General features: G+C 44.2%; 1 protein-coding gene across 5 annotated transcripts in view; it reads right to left on the bottom strand.

Moving 5' to 3' along the window:
• Positions 1–23,481, bottom strand: part of ARNT2 (aryl hydrocarbon receptor nuclear translocator 2) — a 247,304-nt gene that overhangs the window by 64,352 nt on the left and 159,471 nt on the right. For all 5 annotated transcript variants that reach the window (XM_033920572.1, XM_033920576.1, XM_033920573.1 and 2 more), the window contains 3 exons: positions 21,687–21,813; positions 14,566–14,665; positions 6,470–6,608 (listed from right to left, as the gene is read on the bottom strand). In XM_033920572.1, coding sequence (XP_033776463.1) covers positions 6,470–6,608; positions 14,566–14,665; positions 21,687–21,813 — 366 coding nt within the window. The remainder of the gene's footprint in view (positions 1–6,469; positions 6,609–14,565; positions 14,666–21,686; positions 21,814–23,481) is intronic.

Genomic DNA, 23,481 nt, shown 5'->3' with positions numbered 1-23,481 from the left:
AAGGAGACAATTTATGAAAGGAACACAGAAAGAGGGAAGATACCATATGGAAGAGAGAGTGGGCAGGGACACTGGATGGAAAGGGCATAAAATGGAAGGGGCGAGACAGATGGTGAACAGTAGATGGAAGGGGTAGAGAGAGGGGGACAGACACTGAATGGAAGTGTGGGGGAGAGGAGGGACAGATGCTGAATGGAAGTGGGGGGATAGGAGAAACAGATGCTGAATGGAAGTGTGGGGATAGGAGGGACAGACGCTGAATGGAAGTGTGGAGGAGAGGAGGGAAAACACTGAATGGAAGTGGGGGGAGAGGAGGGACAGACACTGAATGAAAGCGTGGGGGAGAGGGGGGCAGACTGGAAGTGGAGGGAGAGGGGGAGCAGACGCTGGAAGGAAGTGGGGAGGAGAAAGAAAAAAGGGCACATGCTGGATTGAGGGAAGATGATAGAGTTAGATACTGGAAGGGTTGAGGGAAAGAGGTGGCGAGCTGTAGGTAGACAATAAAAAAGGAAATTGATGAGAGGGTAGTAAGAACTTAATCTAGATGGATGCAGAAAATAAATTGAAAAGGAAAATGAGGGAAGAAAGGGATTGCAGAAGAGAGGTGTGGGAAAGGGAAGGAGAAGAGAGAGATGCCAGACCAATGGGGTGAAAGGAGAGATGGAAGGGGGAGGCATACCGTTTCTGAAAGGGGCATAGAAGGAGAGAAGATGCCATATAGGGGTAAAGAGATGGCAGACAGTGGATGGAAGGAAGAGAGTAACAAGAAGATGAGGAAAGCAGAAACCAGAGAAGACAAAGGTAGAACAAAAATTTTCTATTTATTTATTGCTTTAGGAGACATGTGTCACAGTTTCTGTGGTGTTGCATTGTATGCAGAATCCAGCTTCTTGCTGGTTCAATTTAACCTTTGTCTATGTGTTTCTATTTTATCCCCCTTTTAGAAAATTGTGGAGCATTTTTTAGCGCCAGCCGTGGTGGTAGCAGCTCTGATGCTCAGAATTCCATGAGCGTCAGAGCTGTTACTACCTGGCTAAAATCCACACTTCAGTTTTGAAAAAGGGGGAGGGGTTAGTTTGTGATGACATTTCATACTAGGCGAAGGTGTTTTCTGTATTCCGTGTGTTCGAAAGACATGGTTTTCTGTTAGGATTGATGGTGTAGGATTGATCTGTACTAGTCTGGCTTGTTTAGTTTTACAATGGGTGTATTGATGTTGTACTACTCACTGCAGTATGTAAGATGCTGCCTTTTCCTAGGTACTCATATGTGATGTATGGCTTGTTACTAAAAATCATGTTTCTCGTACAGATGGAGGGGGGTGCCAAAAAATGATGGGCCCCGGGTGTCACATATGCTAGGTACACCACTGGGCATAACATTCGCCACCTTCCAGTCTTCCGGAATCTTTCCCGATTTGATCGAGAGATTGGCTATTAATTGAAGCAGTTCAGCTATGGTCCCTTTCAGTTCCTTGATGACCCTTGGATGGATGCCATCCAGTCCCAGGGATTTATCGCTCTTAAGCTTATCAATCTGCCTACACACCTCCTTTAGACTGACCATCAATCCTGTCAGCTTTCAGTCTTCGTTTCCAGCATATAGCCTGATGGGCTACAGTATGCTGTGCAAATCTTCTTCAGTAAATACAGAAGCAAAAAATGTGTTCAGACAAATATTAAAAAAAACAATCATTTTCCCTACCCTTCTCCCAATTATTTATATACCAAATCATATTATGTAATTAAATAATTAAAAAATGGAGCATTTTATGTAATCTTTTTATGTTATATTATTTGTAATGCGCTGTCAAAGATTGAAAATTAATAAAGATTAAAAAAAAAAAATAATAATAATATGTGTTCAGTTTGTCGGCGATTGCTTTGTCCTCCTTTAGCGCTTTATTCTTTGGTCATCCAACGGTCCCACCACTTCCTTTGCTGGTTGTTTCCCCTTAATATATCGAAAGAACGACTTGAAATTCTTCGCCTCCTTGGCTATTTTTTCCTTGTAGTTTCTTATGGCACCTGCGTTGATGTTGTTTGTGCTTGTTTCAGTTTTTGTCCGTTTTTGACCTCTTCCATTCCTTAAATGAAGTTTTCTTGTCTTTGATCGCTTCCTTCACCTCTACAGTGAGCCACGCCGGTTCTTTGTTCTTTTTCCTCTTGGCTCCCTTGTTGATACGCGGTATATATAGGTTTTGCACCTTGGTGACTGTGTCCTTAAAAAGGGACATTTCAAAGCTGGTGGCTGTGAAATCTTCAGCCCGGCGGTACCAATCATTGATATGTCACATGGCACAGGCAACTGTCAAATATTTAATGTTCAAAAGTCCCATCCTACCGTAGTGAGCTGCAGTACAAATAATAGAGTAAGGAAGCCTAGCCCTCCTTCCCTGCCAAAGAAATGGTTTGTAATAACCTCCTCAATTTACAGTCATCTCGTAACTTCAAAAACAGAGGTAACATCTGAAAAACATACATCCACTTAGGAGCCAAAATCATATTAAAATGTATGCGGCCAAGCAGGGAAAGAGGGTAGGCCTGCCACATATTCAATTTAACAGCAGTGTCATGTAACAAAGGGTCAACATTCATTGCATATAAAGTGGAGAGCTGAGCAGGAACAACCACCCCCAGATAACGAATAGAGTCAGTAGTCCATTGGAGGGGAAAGGCCCCAACCAAAAAGCTTGTAAATCAGGCAACAGTGGGAGAGCATAAGATTTACAGTAGTTCAAAGTGAACCCAGAGAGAGTACTATAAAAAGAGATAGTTTGCAATAAAGCAGGGAGAGACTGTTGTGGATCAGTCAGAAGAATCAAAAGATCAGCTGCATAGGCTAAGACTGTAACCGGGTCTCGGGGCAGAGGCACCCCAGTTATCCCAGGAGTCTGTTTAAGTTGTCTAAGTAAAGGCTCTAACGTTAAAATGAAAAGCAAGGGAGATAGGGACATCCCTGCCTAGTGCCCCGTGCGATGGAGGAGGTGGCAGATCTAACACCATTAACCAGCACACTCACCAACAGTAAGGCATAAAGTGCCTAGTAGTATTGTTTGTACCAGCCTGGATGAGTAGCATCGGATAACAGTCATTAGGCTTGATAAGTCTTGGCAAGCTCTCCATAACATCTTGAATTTTGGCACTAGGCAGACAGTACACTTCCTGGGACATCAAGTCTGGTCTGTAGATGGACTCCTCTGTACTCCAACCATGACTACCTTTTACCTCCTAGTGGTCATGGATCTAGCAACTTTGGGGATGTTGAGCTTTGGTTCTTCCTCTCCCTGGCATACGCTCACCTCTTCCATTTTCTATACATTTCTCTTTTGGGTAATGCTCAATACAGTTCAGTTTTCATGTTTAATAAACTGCTTTGTTATTTGGTATGAACGGCAGTATATCATAATGCAATAAACAGAATGCAATAAACAGAAGCAAGTGTTCCAAGGCTCTGAGTTGTGTGCGATAGCTGCAACAGACTATGCAGCATCCACTACACTCAGCCTGGTCAGAAATGCTGTAAGATTCTTCTGATTTAGATTGGTCCCCACACACTTCCACACCTACTGGGCTAAAAACTCTTCCCCAGGGAAGACAGAATTCAATTCTCCTGCATTTGTTTTATTTTATATTTCATCTGCAGCAGCAACACAAAATTACAAATAACTGCCACAAACATAAATCCTTTAGTTGAGCTAAACAATGGGAGGGCAAACTTTTTGACTCGTAGGCCACAATGGATTCTTAAATTTGATAGAGGGGCCAGACCAAGAGCAGATGGATGGAGTTTTTGTGTGAACTAATATAAATGAAATGTAAATGTCATAACATAAAAGGTTTTGGTCTTTAAAAGATAGCAAAGCATGAAAACATAAGGCTTATTGTACAAAACGAATGTACATGATCATCTCCCCCTTCCTCTCCTTCACCCCAATTCTTCCTCTTTCCTTTCTCTCCTCCACATGTGCAGCATCTTTCCTCCCTTCTCTCCCGTCCTCTTGTGCCTTCCCTCTGCAGCATCTTTCTATCCCAACATCCCTCTCATCCCCCTGTCCAGCAGAACCCTTGCCCAGCTTCTATCCTTCCTCCCTCCCATCCCATCCCTTGTGCAGAACCCTTACCCAGCTTCCATCCTTCCTTCCCTCCCTTCCTCCCTCCCATGTGCAGCAGAATCCTTGCCCTGCTTTCATCCTTCCCTCCCTTCCCTTGTGCAGAACCCTTGAGCCCCTGCCCCCGCCCCCGCTGTGCAGCCAAACCCCTGCTGACCCTCCATTCTTCCCTCCTATCCAAACCCCGCCGAACGCGAGCCCTAAATACCTCCCCTCCAGAGCAGCATCAGACCGGCAGCATTCTAAGCAGGCTGCTTCGCGGCCTTCTCTTGTAGGGGCCTTCCGTGTCCCGCATTACTGATGACATCATCAGTGATGCGGCAGAGTGAATTCCCCGATGAGAGAAGGCCGCAAAGCAGCCTATTTATGGTGTAACAATATTTATTGATTTACAATTCAAGCAAAATTCAACAATCACAAAAGGATTCGAGGATCAACCAGAAACACAAAAAGTCCTGAAACAACCAGCAACACCACTCGGTCAACCCACCCACCAACCCACCTCTCAACTACCCTCCCAACGCACCCTCCAACCCAAGAACAAGCAATCGGATATCCTAGAGGGCTTGTACTCTAATAGCTCTCCAGGGGATGTATCAAAAGCAGCTTGTTTAGAGTACTGTCGGCCTGATGCTGCTCTGGAGGGAGGTATGTAGGGTTCGCGGTCGGTAGGGTTTGAATGGACGGCAGGCCAGTTTAAAAAACATAAACGGGCTGGATATGGCCTATGGGCTGTAGTATGCCCATGTCTTTGCTAAATACTGGGGGGGGGGGGATGAGGACTGGAGTTACCTGGTTCTGCACCCCAGAGTTTCTAGAAGATACTGTCCAATCTTCAGCCTGGAAGGCTTCTCGATCCTTCCAAATCAGTCTTAGATTGTACACGTAAGCAACTCAGTCTGCTGTAGAATGAAAACCACTGGTCTGCTGTGGACTGCACAGGACCCTAAGTATGGTATGGCATCAAACCAGAGGTTCTTAGTCTCTGACTGCTGGCACAAGAGCATAAACTCTACATGTCTGGACTGGACTAGAGGACCGCTGAAGAAAATTACCGTATATACTCGAATATAAGTCGATCCGAATATAAATCGAGACAGGGGCTTAATATTCAAGTGCCATGCCCTGCCAGGATCTGCACCCAGTGTCCCCTCCCTCACATCCTCCCCTGCCAGGTTCTGCACTCAGCTCCCTTCCCTGCTCTGCAAGGCTCTGCATTCAGTCCCATTGCTTAACAAGATTCTGAACCAAGCCCCCTTCCCTGTCAGGCTCTGAACACTGTCCACCCTCCCTACCAGGCTCTATACCCTGTCCCCCCACCCTGCCAGGCTCTGCACCCTATCCCACCTTCCTTCCCTGTCCCCTCTTCCCACTAAAAAGAGCCAACCTCATCAGTGATGTGACAATGGTTTGATTATCCCTTACTCCCCTCTACCCTAGCCAGCAGATTAACTCTTCCCCTTAACTGAAACCACCTAGAGGTAGGCTAGGACAGGAGGGATCCTGCCCGTCTCCTGTCCTGGCCAACACTAACAATTAACACCCTCCCTTGCATACCTGTTCCCTGGTGGTCCAGCGTGTATCCTGCAATGAACTCCTCCTGCTGATTTCGACGCTAGTAGTCAGCGGCACACCCGGGCCAGCACGCAGGAGTGAGCTTTTCATGCTCTCGGCCGGCCCTGCACCGCTCCTTGATTGGCTGCTGTGAGAGCCAATAGTCCCGTGAGAACTGGCGGCAGCCTATCAAGGAGTGATGCAGGCCGGCCAGGAGCACAAAAAGCTCGCTCCAATGTGCCGGCCTGGGTGTGCCACTGACTACTAGCGTCGAAATAGGCAGGAAGAGTTCAGCACGGGATACACACTGGACCACAATGGAAAAGGTATGCAAGGGAGAGTGGTAATTGTTAGTGTTGGCCAGGACAGAGGCGGGAGGGATCCCTCCTGTCCCGACCTAACGGCAGGCCTGCAGGAAGTTTGGGAGGGCGTCGGGTGATCATTGGGGGATGACCCAAATATAGGACAAGACCCCCATTTTTGGGCCATTTTTTTGCCCCAAAATATCGTCCTATATTCGAGTATATACAGTAGATTGTAAGCCCAGTAAGCATGGAAATACTTACAGTTCACAGAATGTAATTTGCCTTGAGCTACTAAGGAAAAGATATGGATGACATGTAAATAAACAAATGCTCTAGGAAACCTATCTAGGTTACCATGGAGTTTGAGAGTACAGAGTTGAGGGATGTTAACTTCAATTTACAAAAGGCAGACAAAAATATATTAACTCTAGAGAAATACAATGTACACAGTAAGACAATGTAAATGTATCATTCATATAGTCATTGCAAACAGTTCTACCTGTCCTGCAAATGGAGGACGACTTCCTGTCCAAGCAACCTGGTTGGCATTTATCTGGCGAGATATCTGGTTCATGTTCTGGCCTGTCGATGATGATGACTGAATATCGTTCACACTAGGTACATGTACCACAGAAGAACTGGAACAAAACAATGAATCATAAACATAAGTTATTTGGCTTCTGATCAGTATTGTGTTCCCTCTACATCAGGGGATCTCAACCCAGTTCTCAGGACACACCTAGCCAGTCAGATTTTCAGAATAATCACAACGAATATGCATAAGATAGATCTGTATAGACTGGAAGTACATGCATATTTATTATCGGAATCCTGAAGACCTGACTGTCAAAATGTGTCCCAAGGACTCGGCTGAGAGCCTCTGTTCTAAATGGAGTTCCATGAAAGAAAGAGTGGGGAAGGAACTGGACACATCAATCTTGGGTAGAAATGAGTTTATTAAATATAACCATCTATAAAAAATATTTGATACAATCAATCAATCTCTGGATTTCCCCACTCTTTCTTTCATTGAACATTTGTTGTAGGGTTGTTTGCCTTGTTTCTTTTGGACTAAATAGAGTTCCCCCCATTTATGTGTTGACTAGACTGCACTTAAATAAATGAATGATCTTTTCTAATTACAGAGGCTTGATATACTGCAGATTGCACTGAAGTGTAGCAAAGTGGAATGGAGGAGTGGCCTAGCGGTTAGGACTGCTGCCTCAGCACCCTGAGATTGCAGGTTCAATCCTAGCACCACTCCTTGTGACCCTGTGGAAGTCATCTAATCGCCCCTTGCCTCAGATGTCATAGTTACATTGTCAACCCGCAAAGACAGACAGAGAAACACTTAAGAGTACCTGATAATCATTCAATGTAAACCAGCCCAGTCAGAAATTGAATAATGCGTTTATTTTGAGGACACATATCTAGGCAGATTATGACAAAATCAACCCAAGGAAGGAATTTTAAGCTATGTAAACATGTTATTAAATTCACTTTTTAAAAAACTAGATCTTACAATCAACTTTTGAGCAAAAATAACAATTGGTTAGGTGTTTTGAAGCATGCAGTTTTGTTGCTTACAATTTGTCTTGAATTATAAATTATGTAAACACGTTATTCTTCATACTTCTTCATATTTGCGTATGAGATGAATTTCAGTCCACCACACAGAAAAAGAAAGAGCTGTGCTATTTTTTCATTCTGATAAAACATGTTGAATTGCTAAACCTATAAAAGTATCAAATACAGTCAAACCTCGGTTTACGAGTGCACCGGTTTGCGAGTATTTTGCAAAACAAGCAAAACATTCCCACAAATTGTGCCTTGCAAACCAAGTGTCGGACCAGTACCGAGGGAGTGGATACTAGGTTAAGCAATATAGATGCATCCAGAAAAAAAATAACACCGGTACTACTGGCTTCCATGCCGGTACCATCGGTGTCATGGCTTGCCCTGAAGAGGGTGACCTTAGTAAGGATGCACACCTCGAGATTGAAGCAAGCTGCTTGGTTGGCATCAAGAGATCTGATGCAAAATGACCTGCGATGCCAATTGGGAAGTTGGTGTCTCTGAACTGGCTTACCAGACAGAGCGATGTCTCTCTCAACGTCGGTGTCGATGTCTTCAATGATGAATATTTGTGATCGATGTCCATGCCCATGTTGAACAATTTTTCCTGTTGAAATTTCCAGCTGATTATCGAAGTATAGAGTAGTATACCGATCAACGTTTCATCCGGTGTTCTGGGCAAAAGGGAAGAAAAATTGGCCGTGGACACTTTTAATAGTCCTTTTTTTTTTAAGCCCATTTAGCGGCCTCAAAGAAAAAAGTGGTCAAAAAGACCGTGTAAGCCAAAGCGATGGCTAAGGAAAAAAAAATGAAAGTCTCAGCAGCTGGAGCCCCTGAGGGAAAAAAGTTTTAAAAAGAAATAAACACAAATCAAGAAAAAACTGCGTGAGCAGGAAGGCAATGGTAAAAAAACTGAACAACATTCAGAAGCACGATTTCTTAGCTCTGCGGAAAACTAAGAACTGAGGCGCCATGGGCCTGCATTTGGCTGGGGGAGGGCACTCGCGCATGCATGGTGCGGGCAGTTCACAAACTTTCTTCAGTTCTTCAACTGGCAATACACTTTTAAAGCTGTCCTTGCTGGAGCTCCGTAGATGGTGTCGCCCACATGTGAGAATATTCTGCCTACTTGTCCTGGGATAATCTATATAGACTACTGTAACGCCCTATACAAAGGCATAACAAAAAAGGAAATTAGACGCCTCCAGATAGTACAAAATACAGCGATTAAAATCATATTCAACGCAAAAATAAACGATCATGTTTCCCCTCTTCTATTCAAAGCACACTGGCTATCCAAAGAACACAGAATCAGTTACAAAATCCTATTTCTAACCTTTAAAATCCGTCAAAGTAACCAACCCAAATTTATTGAGACTCCTGATACCTTATAGCCCATCCAAAACTCTTCGCTCTTTGTCACAGAATCTCCTTACTATACCATCCCTGAGGCTAATTAACACCATGAGATCTAACAATTTTGCTGTTGCAGCATCCTTCCTCTGGAATTCCATGCCTAATTACCTCCGGGTAGTGTCTGTATTAGGTCAATTCAAAACTAATCTAAAAACTTTCCTGTTCCAGGATGCTTTTGGACAATAACTGCCCTTAAGGACAAAACAATTCTCTTCTGATTTTTACCCTCCCTAACATTCTTCCTTTTTGAACATAAGAACATAAGAGATGCTGCTGCTAGGTCAGACCAGTGGTCCATCGCGGCGGCCCTTTTGGTCAAAGACCAGTGCCCTAACTGAGACTAGCCTTACCAGCGTACATCCTTGTTCAGTAGGAACTTGTCTAACTTTGTCTTGAATCCCTGGAGGGGGTTTTCCCCCTATGATAGCCTCCGGGAGAGCGTTCCAGTTTTCCACCACTCTCTGGGTGAAGAAGAACTTCCTTACGTTTGTATGGAATCTATCCCCTTTCAACTTTAAAGAGTGCCCTCTTGTTCTCCCTACCTTGGAGAGGGTGAACAACCTGTCCTTATCTACTAAGTCTATCCCCTTCAGTATCTTGAATGTTTCGATCATGTCCCCTCTCAATCTCCTCTGTTCGAGGGAGAAGTGGCCCAGTTTCTCTAATCTGTCACTGTATGGCAGCTCCTCCAGCCCCTTAACCATCTTAGTTGCTCTTCTCTGGACCCTTTCGAGTATTACCGTGTCCTTCTTCATGTACGGCGACCAGTGTTGGACGCAGTACTCCAGGTGAGGGCGCACCATGGCCCGGTACAGTGGCATGATAACCTTCTCCGACCTGTTCGTGATCCCCTTCTTAATCATTCCTAGCATTCTGTTCGCCCTTTTCGCTGCTGCCGCACATTGTGTGGACGGCTTCATTGACTTATCGATCAGAACTCCCAAGTCCCTTTCCTGGGAGGTCTCTCCAAGTACTGCCCCGGACATCCTGTACTCTTGCCTGAGATTTTTCTTACTGACATGCATTACTTTACATTTATCCACGTTGAATCTCATCTGCCATGTCTATGCCCATTCCTCGAGCCTGGTTGTGTCACGTTGTAGATCTTCGCAATCCCCCTGCGTCTTTACTACTCTGAATAACTTTGTATTGTCCGCAAATTTAATCACCTCGCTCGTTGTACCTATGTCCAGATCATTTATAAAGATGTTGAAGAGCATGGGTCCAAGCACCGAGCCCTGCAGCACCCCACTGGTGATGCTCTTCCAGTCCGAGTACTGTCCATTTACTCCCACCCTATGTTTCCTATCCGCCAGCCAGTTTTTAATCCACATGAGTATTTCACCCTCGATTCCATGGCTCGCAATCTTCCAAAGTAGTCGTTCATGTGGAACCTTGTCTTCTGAAAATCCTTCTGAAAATCCAGATATACAATGTCAACTGGGTTGCCCTTGTCTATCTGCCTGTTTACTCCCTCGAAGAAGTGCAGCAAGTTCGTCAAGCAAGATCGTCCTCTGCTGAAGCCGTGCTGACTGGTCCTCATCAGATTGTGTCTGTCGAGGTGATCAATGAAGCAGTCTTTTATCAGCGCCTCTACCATCTTTCCAGGCACCGAGGTCAGACTCACAGGTCTATAGTTTCCTGGATCTCCCTTCAAACCTTTTTAGAAGATCGGCGTAACATTCGCCACCTTCCAGTCTTCCGGAATCTTTCCTGATTTTATTGACAGATTGGCTATTAGTTGAAGTAGTTCGGCTATAGTACCTTTCAGTTCTTTTATGACCCTCGGATGGATGCCATCCGGTCCTGGGGATTTGTCACTCTTAAGCTTATCAATCTGCCTACATACTTCTTCTAGACTGATCGTCAACCTTGTCAGTTTCCCGTCTTCGCCTCCAGCGTATAGCCTGTCGGGTTCTGGTATGTTGTGTATATCCTTTTTGGTAAATACAGATGCAAAAAACATGTTCAGTTTATCGGCAATGGCTTTGTCTTCCTTTAGCACTCCCTTTATTCCATGATCATCCAACGGTTCCACCGCTTCCTTTGCGGGTCTTTTCCCCTTAATATATTGAAAGAACAGCTTGAAGTTTTTCACCTCCTTGGCTATTTTTTCCTCATAGTCTCTTTTGGCCCCTTTTACTGCTATATGGCACCTGCGTTGATGCTCTTTGTGCTTCTTCCAGTTTTCATCCATTTTTGACCTTTTCCATTTCTTGAATGAAGTCTTCTTGTTACATTACATTACATTAGAGATTTCTATTCCGCCATTACCTTGCGGTTCAAGGCGGATTACAAAAGATTTATGAAAAGGGGGTTACAATGGAAGAACATTTGTCATTACTAGAGTTGTAAAGAGTAGATCATTTGTCATTTCAAGAGTTGTAAAGAGTAGAACATTTGTCATTATTTGAATGGTAAAAAGTGGAGAGGAGTAGGTAGAAATTTAGGAAGAAAGGGAAACTAAGGAAGATCATTTGTTGTTTTTCAGGTTGTACAATAGAAGAACATTTGTCCTTTCTAGAGTTGTAGAGAGTAGATCTTTTGTCATTTCAAGAGTTGTAAAGAGTGGATCATGTCAGGGTTGTTTCAGGAATTTCTTGAAGAATATGGTTTTTAATTCTTTTCTGAATATTTTGTAGTCTGGGGTGGTTATCAGTGGGTTAGAGATCTGGTTATCTAGTTTTGCGGTTTGCGGCTTGAGTGGTTAGGAGGCCATCGTGTAGTTTTTTCTGCTTTACTTCTTTGATCGGGGGGTATGAATGGGGAGTGCGTTTTTCTGTGTCAGATTGAGGTTGCTTGGATGAGGCGGTTGTTTAGGTAGGATGGGTTGTCTCCATATAGGGTTTTAAATAACATGCAATAGAATTTAAATAGTATTCTTTCTTGGATTGGTAGCCAGTGTGAGTTGATGTATGCTTCTGTGATATGGCCATGTTTCCTCAGTGAGTAGATGAGTCTCAGAGCTGTATTTTGGATTGTTTGTAGTTGTTTGGTCAGAGTAGTGGGGCAGGGGAGGTAGAGGATGTTGCAGTAATCTAGCAGTCTTAGGATTAGGGATTGTACTATAAGCTGGAATTGTGTTCTTTCAAAGAATTTCCGGACTTGTCTCAGGTTTCTCATGACTGCGAAGGATTTCTGTATTGTTTTATTTATTTGTGGTTGCATGGTGCAGCATCTGTCTATTGTCATTCCTAGTAACTTTATAGTGGTTTGGATGGGATAGTTGATTGAGTTGAGTTCTATATTGGTTATGGTTGGGATTTTGTCATTTTCAAGGAGGATAAATTTGGTTTTGTCAGGGTTGAGTTTTAGTTTGTGATCTTTCATCCAAGTCGTAACAGTTTCTAGTGTTTGGTGTAGTATATTTGTCATGGTGGTCTTTGGCTGATCAAATGGTAAGAGAATGGTTATGTCATCCGCGTAACTATAAGTGGTTATGCCTAGATTATCTAGCTGTGTTCCAAGAGAGGCAGTGTATAGGTTGAAGAGAGTAGGGGATAAAGGGGATCTTGTCTCTGATCGCTTCCTTCACTGCTAAAGTGAGCCACGCTGGTTTTTTGTTCTTTTTCCTCTTGGATCCTTTGTTGATATGTGGTATATATAGATTTTGCGCCTCGGTGACTGTGTCCTTAAAAAGGGTCCATGCCTGCTCTAGTGTTTTTACAGTGCTTATCCTCCTTTTGATCCATGGGATCTTTAAGGGAGTAAATTCAGGGGAGGGGAAACTTGGAATGGGCAGACTTGGTGGGCTATAGCCCTTTTCTGCTGCTTTTTTCTATGTTTCTATGTTTTTTCCCCACCGTGAGTCTCATCCTTTCGCAATTCCCTTTTCTGAAGTTCAGTGCCGTGGCCGTCGTTCTGGATCGATGCTTCGCCCCTGCATCCAGGTCGAAGCGGATCATATTGTGATCACTAGTTCCTAGCATCCTCTCTACTACTACATCTTGTGCCTGTCCTCGTAGTCCATTTAGAATTAAGTCCAGAATTGCATTTCCTCTCGTGTTTTCCTTGACAAGTTGTTCCAGGAAGCAATCACCCACAGCATCCAGGAACTTGGTCTCCCTACCGCAGCCAGAGATGCCTAGATTCCAATCTATTCCCGGATAGTTGAAATCACCCATGATAACTGCGTTGCCTCCCTTGCAGTTGCGCTTGATCTCATGCTAGGTATTGCAACGGTAAGATTATCTGTATATGAAGGTTTTAATTTTCGAAGGCATCTTTATAAAGAAAGGTTTTCAAGGAACTCTTAAACTTGTCTAATATAGATTTCTTCTCTAATATAGCCTGGGAGTGACTTCCATAATTGTGGCGTGATAACAGAAAAGATCTCACTACGTCTGGTGCCGATGATCTTTAAGGAGGATACAGAGAGATTTTGATCAGTCGAAAGTAGGGATCTGGAAAGTGTATGTGGTATCAACAGTCTATATAGGAAAAGTAGGAAGGTTTGTCTGATGTATCTTGAATGATAATAGTGCAATTTTGTAGGAGATACAATGAGGTATTGGCAGCCAGTGTGCATTTTTCAGAAGCGGCATGATCATTTTTTTTTGAGTTTGTTATGATTTCTATTGCAGTATTTTGGATTAATTGTAATCTCTTTAGTTGTTTTTGAGTGACGCCTTTTAATAATGCGTTACAGTAATCCAGTTTTGAAATAATGAGGGAATGAATAAGAATATTAAGAGCTGATGGGTCCAACACCTTTGCTAATGATCTGATCATATGTAATTTGTAGAAGCAGTTTTTTACTATTTGGCTTATATGATCTTGATATGATAATTTGTAGTCTAGTATTACCCAAGGATTTTAATAAGAACATAAGAATTGCCGCTTCTGGGTCAGACCAGCGGTCAATCGTGCCCAGCAGTCTGCTCATGTGGCGGCCTTAGGTCAAAGACCAGTGGCCTAACTGAGACTAGTACTACTCGCATACGTTCCGGTTTAGCAGGAACTTGTCTAACTTTGTCTTGAATCCCTGGAAGGTGCTTTCCCCTATAACAGCCTCAGGAAGAGCATTCCAGCTTTCCACCACTCTCTGGGTGAAGAAGAACTTCCTTACGTTTGTACTGCTCAAAATCTGCTGTAGGTAAATGTTGTCAATCTGAATCAGTGCAACTAAAGAAAGGCATTCTTTCCAAGGTAATTGTCTGAGATTTATTAATATTCAGGGCTAGCATATTGATCCTCATCCATTGGTTAATTTTTTTCCTATTTTCTCATTTAAATCATTTATTTCATTTGGATTCTTGGTATTGAGTGGATGTAAAAGCCGTATGTCGTCTGAATAGGCATAAGGGGTGAATCCGATTGATTGAGCAAGGGTGATTAATGGGGCACACCCCACACTGCCTAGAGGAGGGTGTGCTTGGCCAGGGTGGCTGCCAAGCCTGGTATGCCACTTAGTTTATGAGAACTTGTATCTGTGAAAGCAGATTGTGGTGAGAGTGCATGAGAGATGAGAATTATAGCTGGGTGTACATAACAGTTTGAGGATTGTATTTGTGTATATAGAGCCAAGAAGGAATACGTGAGGGAGGTGTCTCCTAGGGTAAGCTCCAGAGATAATTATGACAGCAAAAATGTCTCACCCCTTACCTGAAGGCCTTTCCGGTGTGTCCAGGCTGGAAGGGGCCACTCTGAGAGTACAACTGCTGGTTTCCAGTGCTTGACGCCGAGGCCATCAGTTTCTTTTCCGCTATGGATAGGAAGAATAATATAGGCCTGCATTTGTATAGGAACATCTCTAGAAAAAGCCCTTAATTTGCACATTTCGAAACACAAGTTTCAAAGCCACTGATCTGGGTAAACAGACCTCTCTAAAACTGTCCTCTTGAAATGAGCATAAAAGTGAAAGGCTAAAGTGTTCCTATCAACATGCTTACATGTGATTTCACTCACAGTGCAAAGTACCTGGATGGTTATAATGTGTGCACTCTTTACCTGCCCTTTGAAAAGCATCAACTGTCTCCCAGAGTATGTTCTGTTGCCTGTACAATAAGTAATCGTCAATGATTCTTTTCAGTAGTTAGTGCAAAGAACTGGAAATGATTTGCTGTTAGAGTGGAGGATGCCTTCAACTCCTAACTCCTCTCACCTTAGGTTCCACATCTTTAACACTATATGACATGTCTATCTGTCCCAAGTTAGATTGTAAGCTCTTCTGCGCAGGGGCCATCTATTAAATGTCAAAATGTACAGCGTTGCATACACCTTTCAGCACCATATACGTGATAAATAGTAGTAGTGGTCAACAGAGAGGCAAATCAGGATCAGAGATCAATAGACAAAGCTGTCACAGACAGTCCAAGATGAACAATCGATGGATGAAAAGATACTGTAATGCTAGTATGGTACACCAAAGATTATTAATTTTGTTTCATCCAACAACTGTACCCAATAGATAGTAACATAGTAGATGACGGCAGATAAAGACCCGAATGGTCCATCCTGTCTGCCCAACCTGATTCAATTTAAATTTTTAAATTTTTTCTTCTTAGCTATTTCTGGGCAAGAATACAAAGCTTTACCCTGTATTGTGCTTGGGTTCCAACTGTTGAAATCTTTGTTAAGACTTACTCCAGCCCATCTACACCCTCCCAGCCATTGAAGCCCTCCCCCAAACGGCCATATACAGACACAGACCGTGCAAGTCTGCCCAATACTGGCCTTAGTTCAATATTTAATATTATTTTCTGATTCTAAATCCTCTGTGTTCATCCCACGCTTCTTTGAACTCAGTCACAGTTTTACTCTCCACCACCTCTCTCGGGAGCGCATTCCAGGCATCCACTACCCTCTCCGTAAAGTAGAATTTCCTAACATTGCCCCTGAATCTACCACCCCTCAACCTCAAATTATGTCCTCTGGTTTTACCATTTTCCTTTCTCTGGAAAAGATTTTGTTCTAAGTTAATACCCTTCAAGTATTTGAACATCTGAATCATATCTCCCCTGTCTCTCCTTTCCTCTAGGGTATACATATTCAGGGCTTCCAGTCTCTCCTCATACGTCTACTGGCGCAAGCCTCCTATCATTTTCGTCGTCCTCCTCTGGACCGCCTCAAGTCTTCTTACGTCCTTCGCCAGATACGGTCTCCAAAACTGAACACAATACTCCAAGTGGGGCCTTACCAATGACCTGTACAGGGGCATCAACACCTTCTTCCTTCTACTGACTACGCCTCTCTTTATATAGCCCAGCATCCTTCTGGCAGCAGCCACTTCCTTGTCAACTGTTTTTTCGCCTTTAGATCTTCAGACACTATCACCCCAAGGTCCCTCTCCCCGTCCGTGCATATCAGCTTTTCTCCTCCCAGCATATACGGTTCCTTCCTATTATTAATCCCCAAATGCATTATTCTGCATTTCTTTGCATTGAATTTCAGTTGCCAGGCATTAGACCATTCCTCTAACTTTTGCAGATCCTTTTTCATATTTTCTACTCCCTCTTTGGTGTCTACTCTGTTACAAATCTTGGTATCATCTGCAAAAAGGCACACTTTTCCTTCTAACCCTTCAGCAATGTCACTCACAAACATATTAGAAACATAGAAGATGACGGCAGAAAAGGGCCACAGCCCATCAAGTCTGCCCACTCCAACAACCCTACCCCCTTGAATTTACCCCCCTAGAGATCCCACATGTGTATCCCATTTCCTTTTAAAATCCTTCACACTGCTGGCCTGAATCACCTGAAGTGGAAGTTCATTCCAACGATCGACCACCCTTTCGGTGAAGAAGAACTTCCTGGTGTCGCCATGAAATTTCCCACCCCTGATTTTCAGCGGATGTCCTCTTGTGGCAGAGGGACCCTTAAAAAAGAAGATATCATCCTCCACCTCAATACGGCCGGTGATATATTTAAACGTCTCTATCGTGTCTCCTCTCTCTCTACGTTCTTCGAGTGAATATAGCTGTAATTTATTCAGCCTTTCTTCATACGGGAGGTCTTTGAGTCCCGAGACCATTCTGGTGGCCATTCTTTGAACCGACTCAACTCTCAGCACATCTTTTTGATAATGTGGCCTCCAGAATTGTACACAATATTCCAGATGAGGCCTCACCATGGATCTGTACAATGGCATTATAACTTCGGGCTTCCGGCTGATAAAACTTTTTCGGATACAACCCATCATTTGTCTTGCCTTTGATGAAGCCTTCTCCACTTGATTGGCAGTCTTCATGTCTTCGCTAATGATCACCCCCAAATGGCCCCAACACCGATCCCTGAGGGACTCCACTACTCAGCACCGAAGGATATCTGGCAGTATACCTAGAATTTGGAAAACAGCAGTTGTCTGACCCATTCTGAAGAACTATAACCCTGACCAGGGCCGGATTAAAGGGTAGGCCCAGTAGGCACATGCTTTGGGCCCAAGGAGTTCAGGGGGCCCCAATGCGCTGCTACCATGACATCACATTGTGCCCAGGTTAGGAGGCTGCAGGTGGCAGTGGTGGTTCTGTGTACATCTTCCCTGCCTCGGCAGACAATGCTGCTGTTGGTGCTTGCTTGCACCATGGGCCCATCTGCTTGCGGCCCGCCCGCTGGCTCCATTTAATTCCGCTCGCTGCCGCTGCTCCGAAAGAGCCAGGCGCATGCAGTGATTGCACGCTGTCGGCCCATAAGCCTTCTCTCCATCAGAATTGACGTCGGAGGAAGGCTTATGGACCGGCGCGTGCAAACGCTGCACGTGCCTGGCCCTTTTGGAGTTGCGGCAGGGGAGGAGGGTGTTAAATGGAGTCGGCGAGTGGCGGGCAGGGAGTGTGTGGTGGGAGGCAGAATTGATGGTGGGTCGGCTTGGGGGAAGGCAGGCAGGTTTCGGGGGGAGGATTCTATATGCATCCTGCAGCTCTTGCCATGAGACTGGACCCACAACAGCACCAAATGAAGTATAGTATATTTAAACATTTCTTCTGCTGCCATCATATTGCTGCGTGATAAAAAAAAAAAAAAAAAGATATTAAGTATAGGCAGCCTCAATCAGCCTGAGAGGAGAGCTGAGGGGGAGGAGGCAAGGAGTGAAGAGCCAGGAATAGGCTATGTGTGGAGGCCATTAACAACTTATTGTAATGAGTAAGAATCATTTTTCCCAAAATATGTACAAATGAAAGGAGGGAGAGGGGGGACAGTTTTTGATTTTTCATTACTTGAATTGAACAGAATGAAAAACCTTGATGTATGTATTATATGATATTTGAAAGGGGGAAAGGGTTGGGGGGAGGAATTCTGATTTTTAAAATAATGGTTAGATTAATAGAGAATAATTTTTTATATGGTATATTGTGATTGGATAGAGTATGGTAGGGGCGGGAGGGTGGGGGTTAAATGTGATTATTTTATGTGTATTTTGATAGAAAATCAAGTGATGTTTTTTAAAAAAAGATCCTAAACAGATCACAGAATCAATTTAGTCAACAGCTCTCTCCTCAAGCAAATATTTGCAAATTATATATGCAGTTCACAGGTTGCTGTGAAAACTATCTTTAATGCTGAGCCTCTACAACCTCTCTCTTAGAACCAGGCTTAGAAACATAGAAACATAGAAAGATGACGGCAGAAAAGGGCTATAGCCCATCAAGTCTGCCCACTCTACTGTCCCACCCCATTAAGTCAGAGTGCTGCTCGACCCACGTAGAGATCCCACGTGGATGTCCCATTTATTCTTAAAGTCGAGTATGCTAGTGACCTTGATCACCTGCACCAGTAGTTTGTTCCAGTGATCCACCACCCTTTCTGTAAAGAAATACTTCCTGGTGTCACCAGCAAATCTCTCTCCTCTGAGTTTGAGCGGGTGCCCCCTTGTGACTGAAGGTCCCTTAGGAAAGAATATGTCGTTTTCCACCTCGACACGACCTGTGACATACTTAAATGTCTCAATCATGTCACCCCTCTCCCTGCGCTCCTCTAGAGAGTAGAGCTGTAACTTGCCCAGTCTTTCCTCGTATGAGAGACCCTTGAGTCCGGAGACCATCCTAGTGGCCATTCGCTGGACTGACTCAGCTCGAAGTACATCTTTACGGTAATGTGGCCTCCAGAATTGCACACAGTACTCCAGATGAGGTCTCACCATGGTTCTGTACAGTGGCATTATGACTTCAGGTTTACGGCTGACGAAGCTTCTATTGATACATCCGCCTTGCCTTGGATGAGGCCTTCTCTACTTGTTTGGCAGCTTTCATGTCTGCACTGATATTACTCCCAAGTCCCGTTCTTCTGAGGTCGTAGCTAGTGTTTCTCCATTCAAGGTGTATGTTCTGCATGGATTTCTGCTGCCAAGATGCATCACCTTACACTTCTTTGCGTTGAAACCCAGCTGCCATGTTGAGGACCAGTTTTCCAACTTGATCAGATCCTGCGCCATACCATCCGTGAGATCGCTTTCACCTACTATATTACACAGTTTGGCGGCGTCGGCAAACAGCGCTACTTTTCCCTGAAGCCCTCGGGTCAAGTCCCTTATGAATATGTTAAAAAGGGATGGTCCCAGGACTGAGCCCTGCAGCACTCCGCTAGTCACCTCCGATGTCTTAGAGAGGGTGCCATTGACCATCACCCTCTGAAGTCTTCCACTCAGCCAATTATTGACCCATGCCGTTAGTTTCTCACCTAACCCCATCGATTTCATCTTGTTTAATAGTCTACGGTGTGGGACACTGTCAAACGCTTTACTGAAATCCAAGTACACTATGTCCAGAGACTCTCCCGAGTCTAGCTTTCCTGTCACCCAGTCAAAGAAGCTGATAAGATTGGATTGGCATGACCTGCCCCTAGTGAATCCATGTTGACAGGGGTCCCTCAGATTCTCCTCATCCAATATCGTGTCTAATTTCCCTTTAAGTAGAGTTTCCATGAGTTTACACACTATTGATGTGAGACTTACTGGTCTGTAATTCGCAGCCTCCGCTCTGCAACCCTTACAGAGGGTTAGGCACTAGGCCAGCATTCCTCCCCTCAAGGGTCACCTGTGGAATCTGATCTCTTAAGAAAGGTCAGATTATTGCAATATTGCCTATGCTGGTTTACCTTATTGTACTCTGAAGAAACTCCAAACCCTTCAAAACACTGCACATTGCTCTGATCACGTAATACATTTACTGAAGAAATACTACTAGTTACCTGTAGAACAGAGGATTATCTACAAAATTGCAGTTCTTACCTTTATAGCCTTTAGGACTTGGTATCCCCGACTATTTGTCTTGCCTTACAATTCCAAACTGCCCTAATTGGGCTCTCTGTTCCCTAAACAACTGTTTAGTATTACCTAACCCCAAGATGCAACATTAGTAACAAGACACAGTGCCTTCTACCTTTTGTTACCACATACCTAGAATATCTCCCTCTTTCCATTCGTAGTAATCTCATTTAAAAGTTTTAAGTCAGACCTAAAAACTTGGCTATTCAGGCAGGCAGGATTGCATGATACGAGTTCAATGCTCTTACCTCTCTCCTTATTGTTCTGCATACCTCTTTATTCTCCGTCTCCTACAATAGTTTTTTCTGCCTTCTTTGTGAGAATGCATTGCTGTCCTATTATTAATGATGTTTCTTTTCACCTTTAATTTTAGATTTGCACTGCTCTGCTCTGTCAATTAGAGCAGTATACACTTCCCTCTCCCCATTCGCGGTTTCAGCACTCACAATTTCACATAATTGCGATTTTTGGGGGGGAGGGGAAAAAAAACACCCCATAATTTTGCCTTCCCCCTGGCATCCCAGCCTTACCTGGTGGTCTAGCAGGCTTTCAGGGCAGGAGCGATCTTCCTACGCTCCTGCCCCGTGTAGATCACCAATAGCAAACGGCTGCTGTGAGCTCCTGTCGTAGTCTCGAGAGACTACGGGAACTCACGGCAGCCATTTCCTATTGGCGATCTACACAGGGCAGGAGCGTAGGAAGATTACTCCTGCCCCGAAAGCCCGCTAGACCACCAGGTAAGGCCGGGATGCCAAGAGGAAGGCGGGAGGGAGGCGGGGGTGGGTCAGAGCCGGACCAGAAGATATTTGCGGTATTTCCCTATTCGTGGTCCGGCTCTGCCCCTATCCCCCGTGAATAACAAGGGAGAAGTGTATAGAGTTTTAAATAATAAACTATTGCCCAAATTTTATATTTAGCACCATAAGTTGTGTGTGCAAATTGGTGTGCACAGATGATGTGTGTGCACAATTTAATTGTTTAACAAGACCAACTGTCACCAATAATTAGCAATTAACACCTCATAATTGATGCTAATGGGCACTAATTAGAAGTTGCACACACAACTTGGAAGATACATTCTAATGCATGGTATGCATCTCAAAAGGGGTGTGGCTAGGGGAGGAGCAAAGGTGGCTCATGGGCTTTCCTATAATAAGTTATGCACACGGCTGAGGTGCAAGTATTTAGGTCTGATTTTCCTTGTCCCAAATGAGTGTGCCTAAATGTTATACCATGTATGGCCGTTAGGCGTGATTCTATATATGGTGCATGCCTTTTATAGAATGATTTTTTTAGGCACTATATATAGAATCAGACCCTCTGTGCACCAAGTTCTTTAATGGATGTGATTAGAAAGGTGCTTAATGGCCTCCTTGGTCCTAGTCCCGGTCCCAACAACCAATAAATTCTAATTATGTACTGTGTTCCACCATTCCAGGTACAGGCAAATTATACAAATCCAGGTTACAGGTATAATACTAAAGGTCAATGTGAAAAAGTTCATAGAAATGTGGTGCTTTACTTACAGGCAGTTATTCCTGCAAACATTTCAGCAAACCTTGGATCTCTTTCCTGGGAGAAGATGGGGTCAGGTTTATCAACCACAGGTTTTCCACTTTCATGGACACTGGATGAAAGATTTGAAACTGGTACCTGAATTGAAAGCATGCAGAGAAGTCAAAACAAAAGAAACCCCTGTTGAACTTAAGATACAGACTCAGATGTTTTCCCTGTTAACACTGCACAGTTGAAAGATTTCCTTTGATTATGAACCATACTGAAAGTTATGAGAAACGACTGGTGGTTAGATGCAAGAAAAGCACAGTTACATACCGTAACAGGTGTTATCCAGGGACAGCAGGCAGATATTCTTGACTGATGGGTGACGGCACCGAGGGAGCCCCGGTACGGACAATTTTAGAGTGATTGCACTCTAAGAACTTAGAAAGTTCTAGTTAGGCCACAACGCGCGTGCGCGAGTGCCTTCCCGCCCGACGAAGGCGCGCGGTCCCCAGTTAGTATAAGCCAGCTAAGAAGCCAACCCGGGGAGGTGGGAGGGACGCAAGAATATCTGCCTGCTGTCCCTGGATAACACCTGTTACGGTAAGTAACTGTGCTTTATCCCAGGACAAGCAGGCAGCATATTCTTGACTGATGGGTGACCTCCAAGCTAACTAAAAGAGGGATGGAGGGAAGGTTGGCCATTAGGAAAATAAATTTTGTAAAACAGATTGGCCAAAGTGTCCATCCCGTCTGGAGAATGCATCCAGACAATAGTGAGATGTAAAAGTATGAACTGAGGACCAAGTAGCAGCCTTGCAGATTTCCTCAATAGAAGTGGAACGGAGGAAAGCTACAGACGCTGCCTTAGCTCTAACTTTGTGGCCCGTGACCGAACCTTCCAGTGTCAGGCCCGACTGAGCATAACAGAATGAAACGCAAGCAGCAAGCCAATTGGAAAGAGTGCGTTTAGATACAGGATGACCCAACTTGTTAGGATCAAAGGACAAAAACAGTTGAGGAGATGATCTGTGAGGTTTAGTGCGTTCAAGATAGTAAGCCAAAGCACGTTTACAGTCCAAGGTATGCAAAGCCTGTTCACCTGGAAGAGAATGAGGCTTCGGAAAAAATACAGGTAGGACTATGGACTGATTAAGATGAAAGTCAGACACAACCTTAGGGAGAAACATGGGATGTGTACGGAGGACCACCTTATCATGGTGAAAAACAGTGAAAGGTGGATCGGCCACGAGTGCATGTAGCTCACTGACCCTCCTGGCAGAAGTGAGAGCAATAAGGAAGACCACTTTCCAAGTAAGAAATTTGAAATGCGTTGTGGCCAAAGGTTCAAAAGGAGGTTTCATTAAAGCGGAAAGAACCACATTGAGATCCCAAACCACAGGAGGGGGCTTGAGAGGTGGTTTCACATTGAAAAGGCCCCTCATGAACCTAGAAACTAAAGGATGAGCTGAGAGGGGCTTTCTCTGAATGGGCTCATGAAAGGCAGCAATGGCACTAAGATGAACTCTGATAGAAGTAGATTTGAGACCAGCGTCAGATAAGGAGAGAAGATAGTCCAACACCAGTCCCACTGCTAGAGACATGGGATCATGGTGATGTAAGAGGCACCAGGAAGAAAACCGAGACCACTTCTGCTGATAACACTGAAGCGTGGCCGGTTTCCTGGAAGCATCAATGATAGAACGGACAGGCTGAGAAAGGAGTGAGTGAGCCGAAGTCAGCCCGAGAGATACCAAGCTGTCAGGTGCAGAGACTGTAAGTTGGGATGCAGTAGGGTCTGCTGATGCTGAGTAAGCAGAG

The sequence above is a fragment of the Geotrypetes seraphini genome, chromosome 14, assembly GCF_902459505.1.
Source record: "Geotrypetes seraphini chromosome 14, aGeoSer1.1, whole genome shotgun sequence".
NCBI classification, from domain to species: domain Eukaryota; kingdom Metazoa; phylum Chordata; class Amphibia; order Gymnophiona; family Dermophiidae; genus Geotrypetes; species Geotrypetes seraphini.
This window is presented reverse-complemented; position numbering and strand designations above follow the sequence as displayed.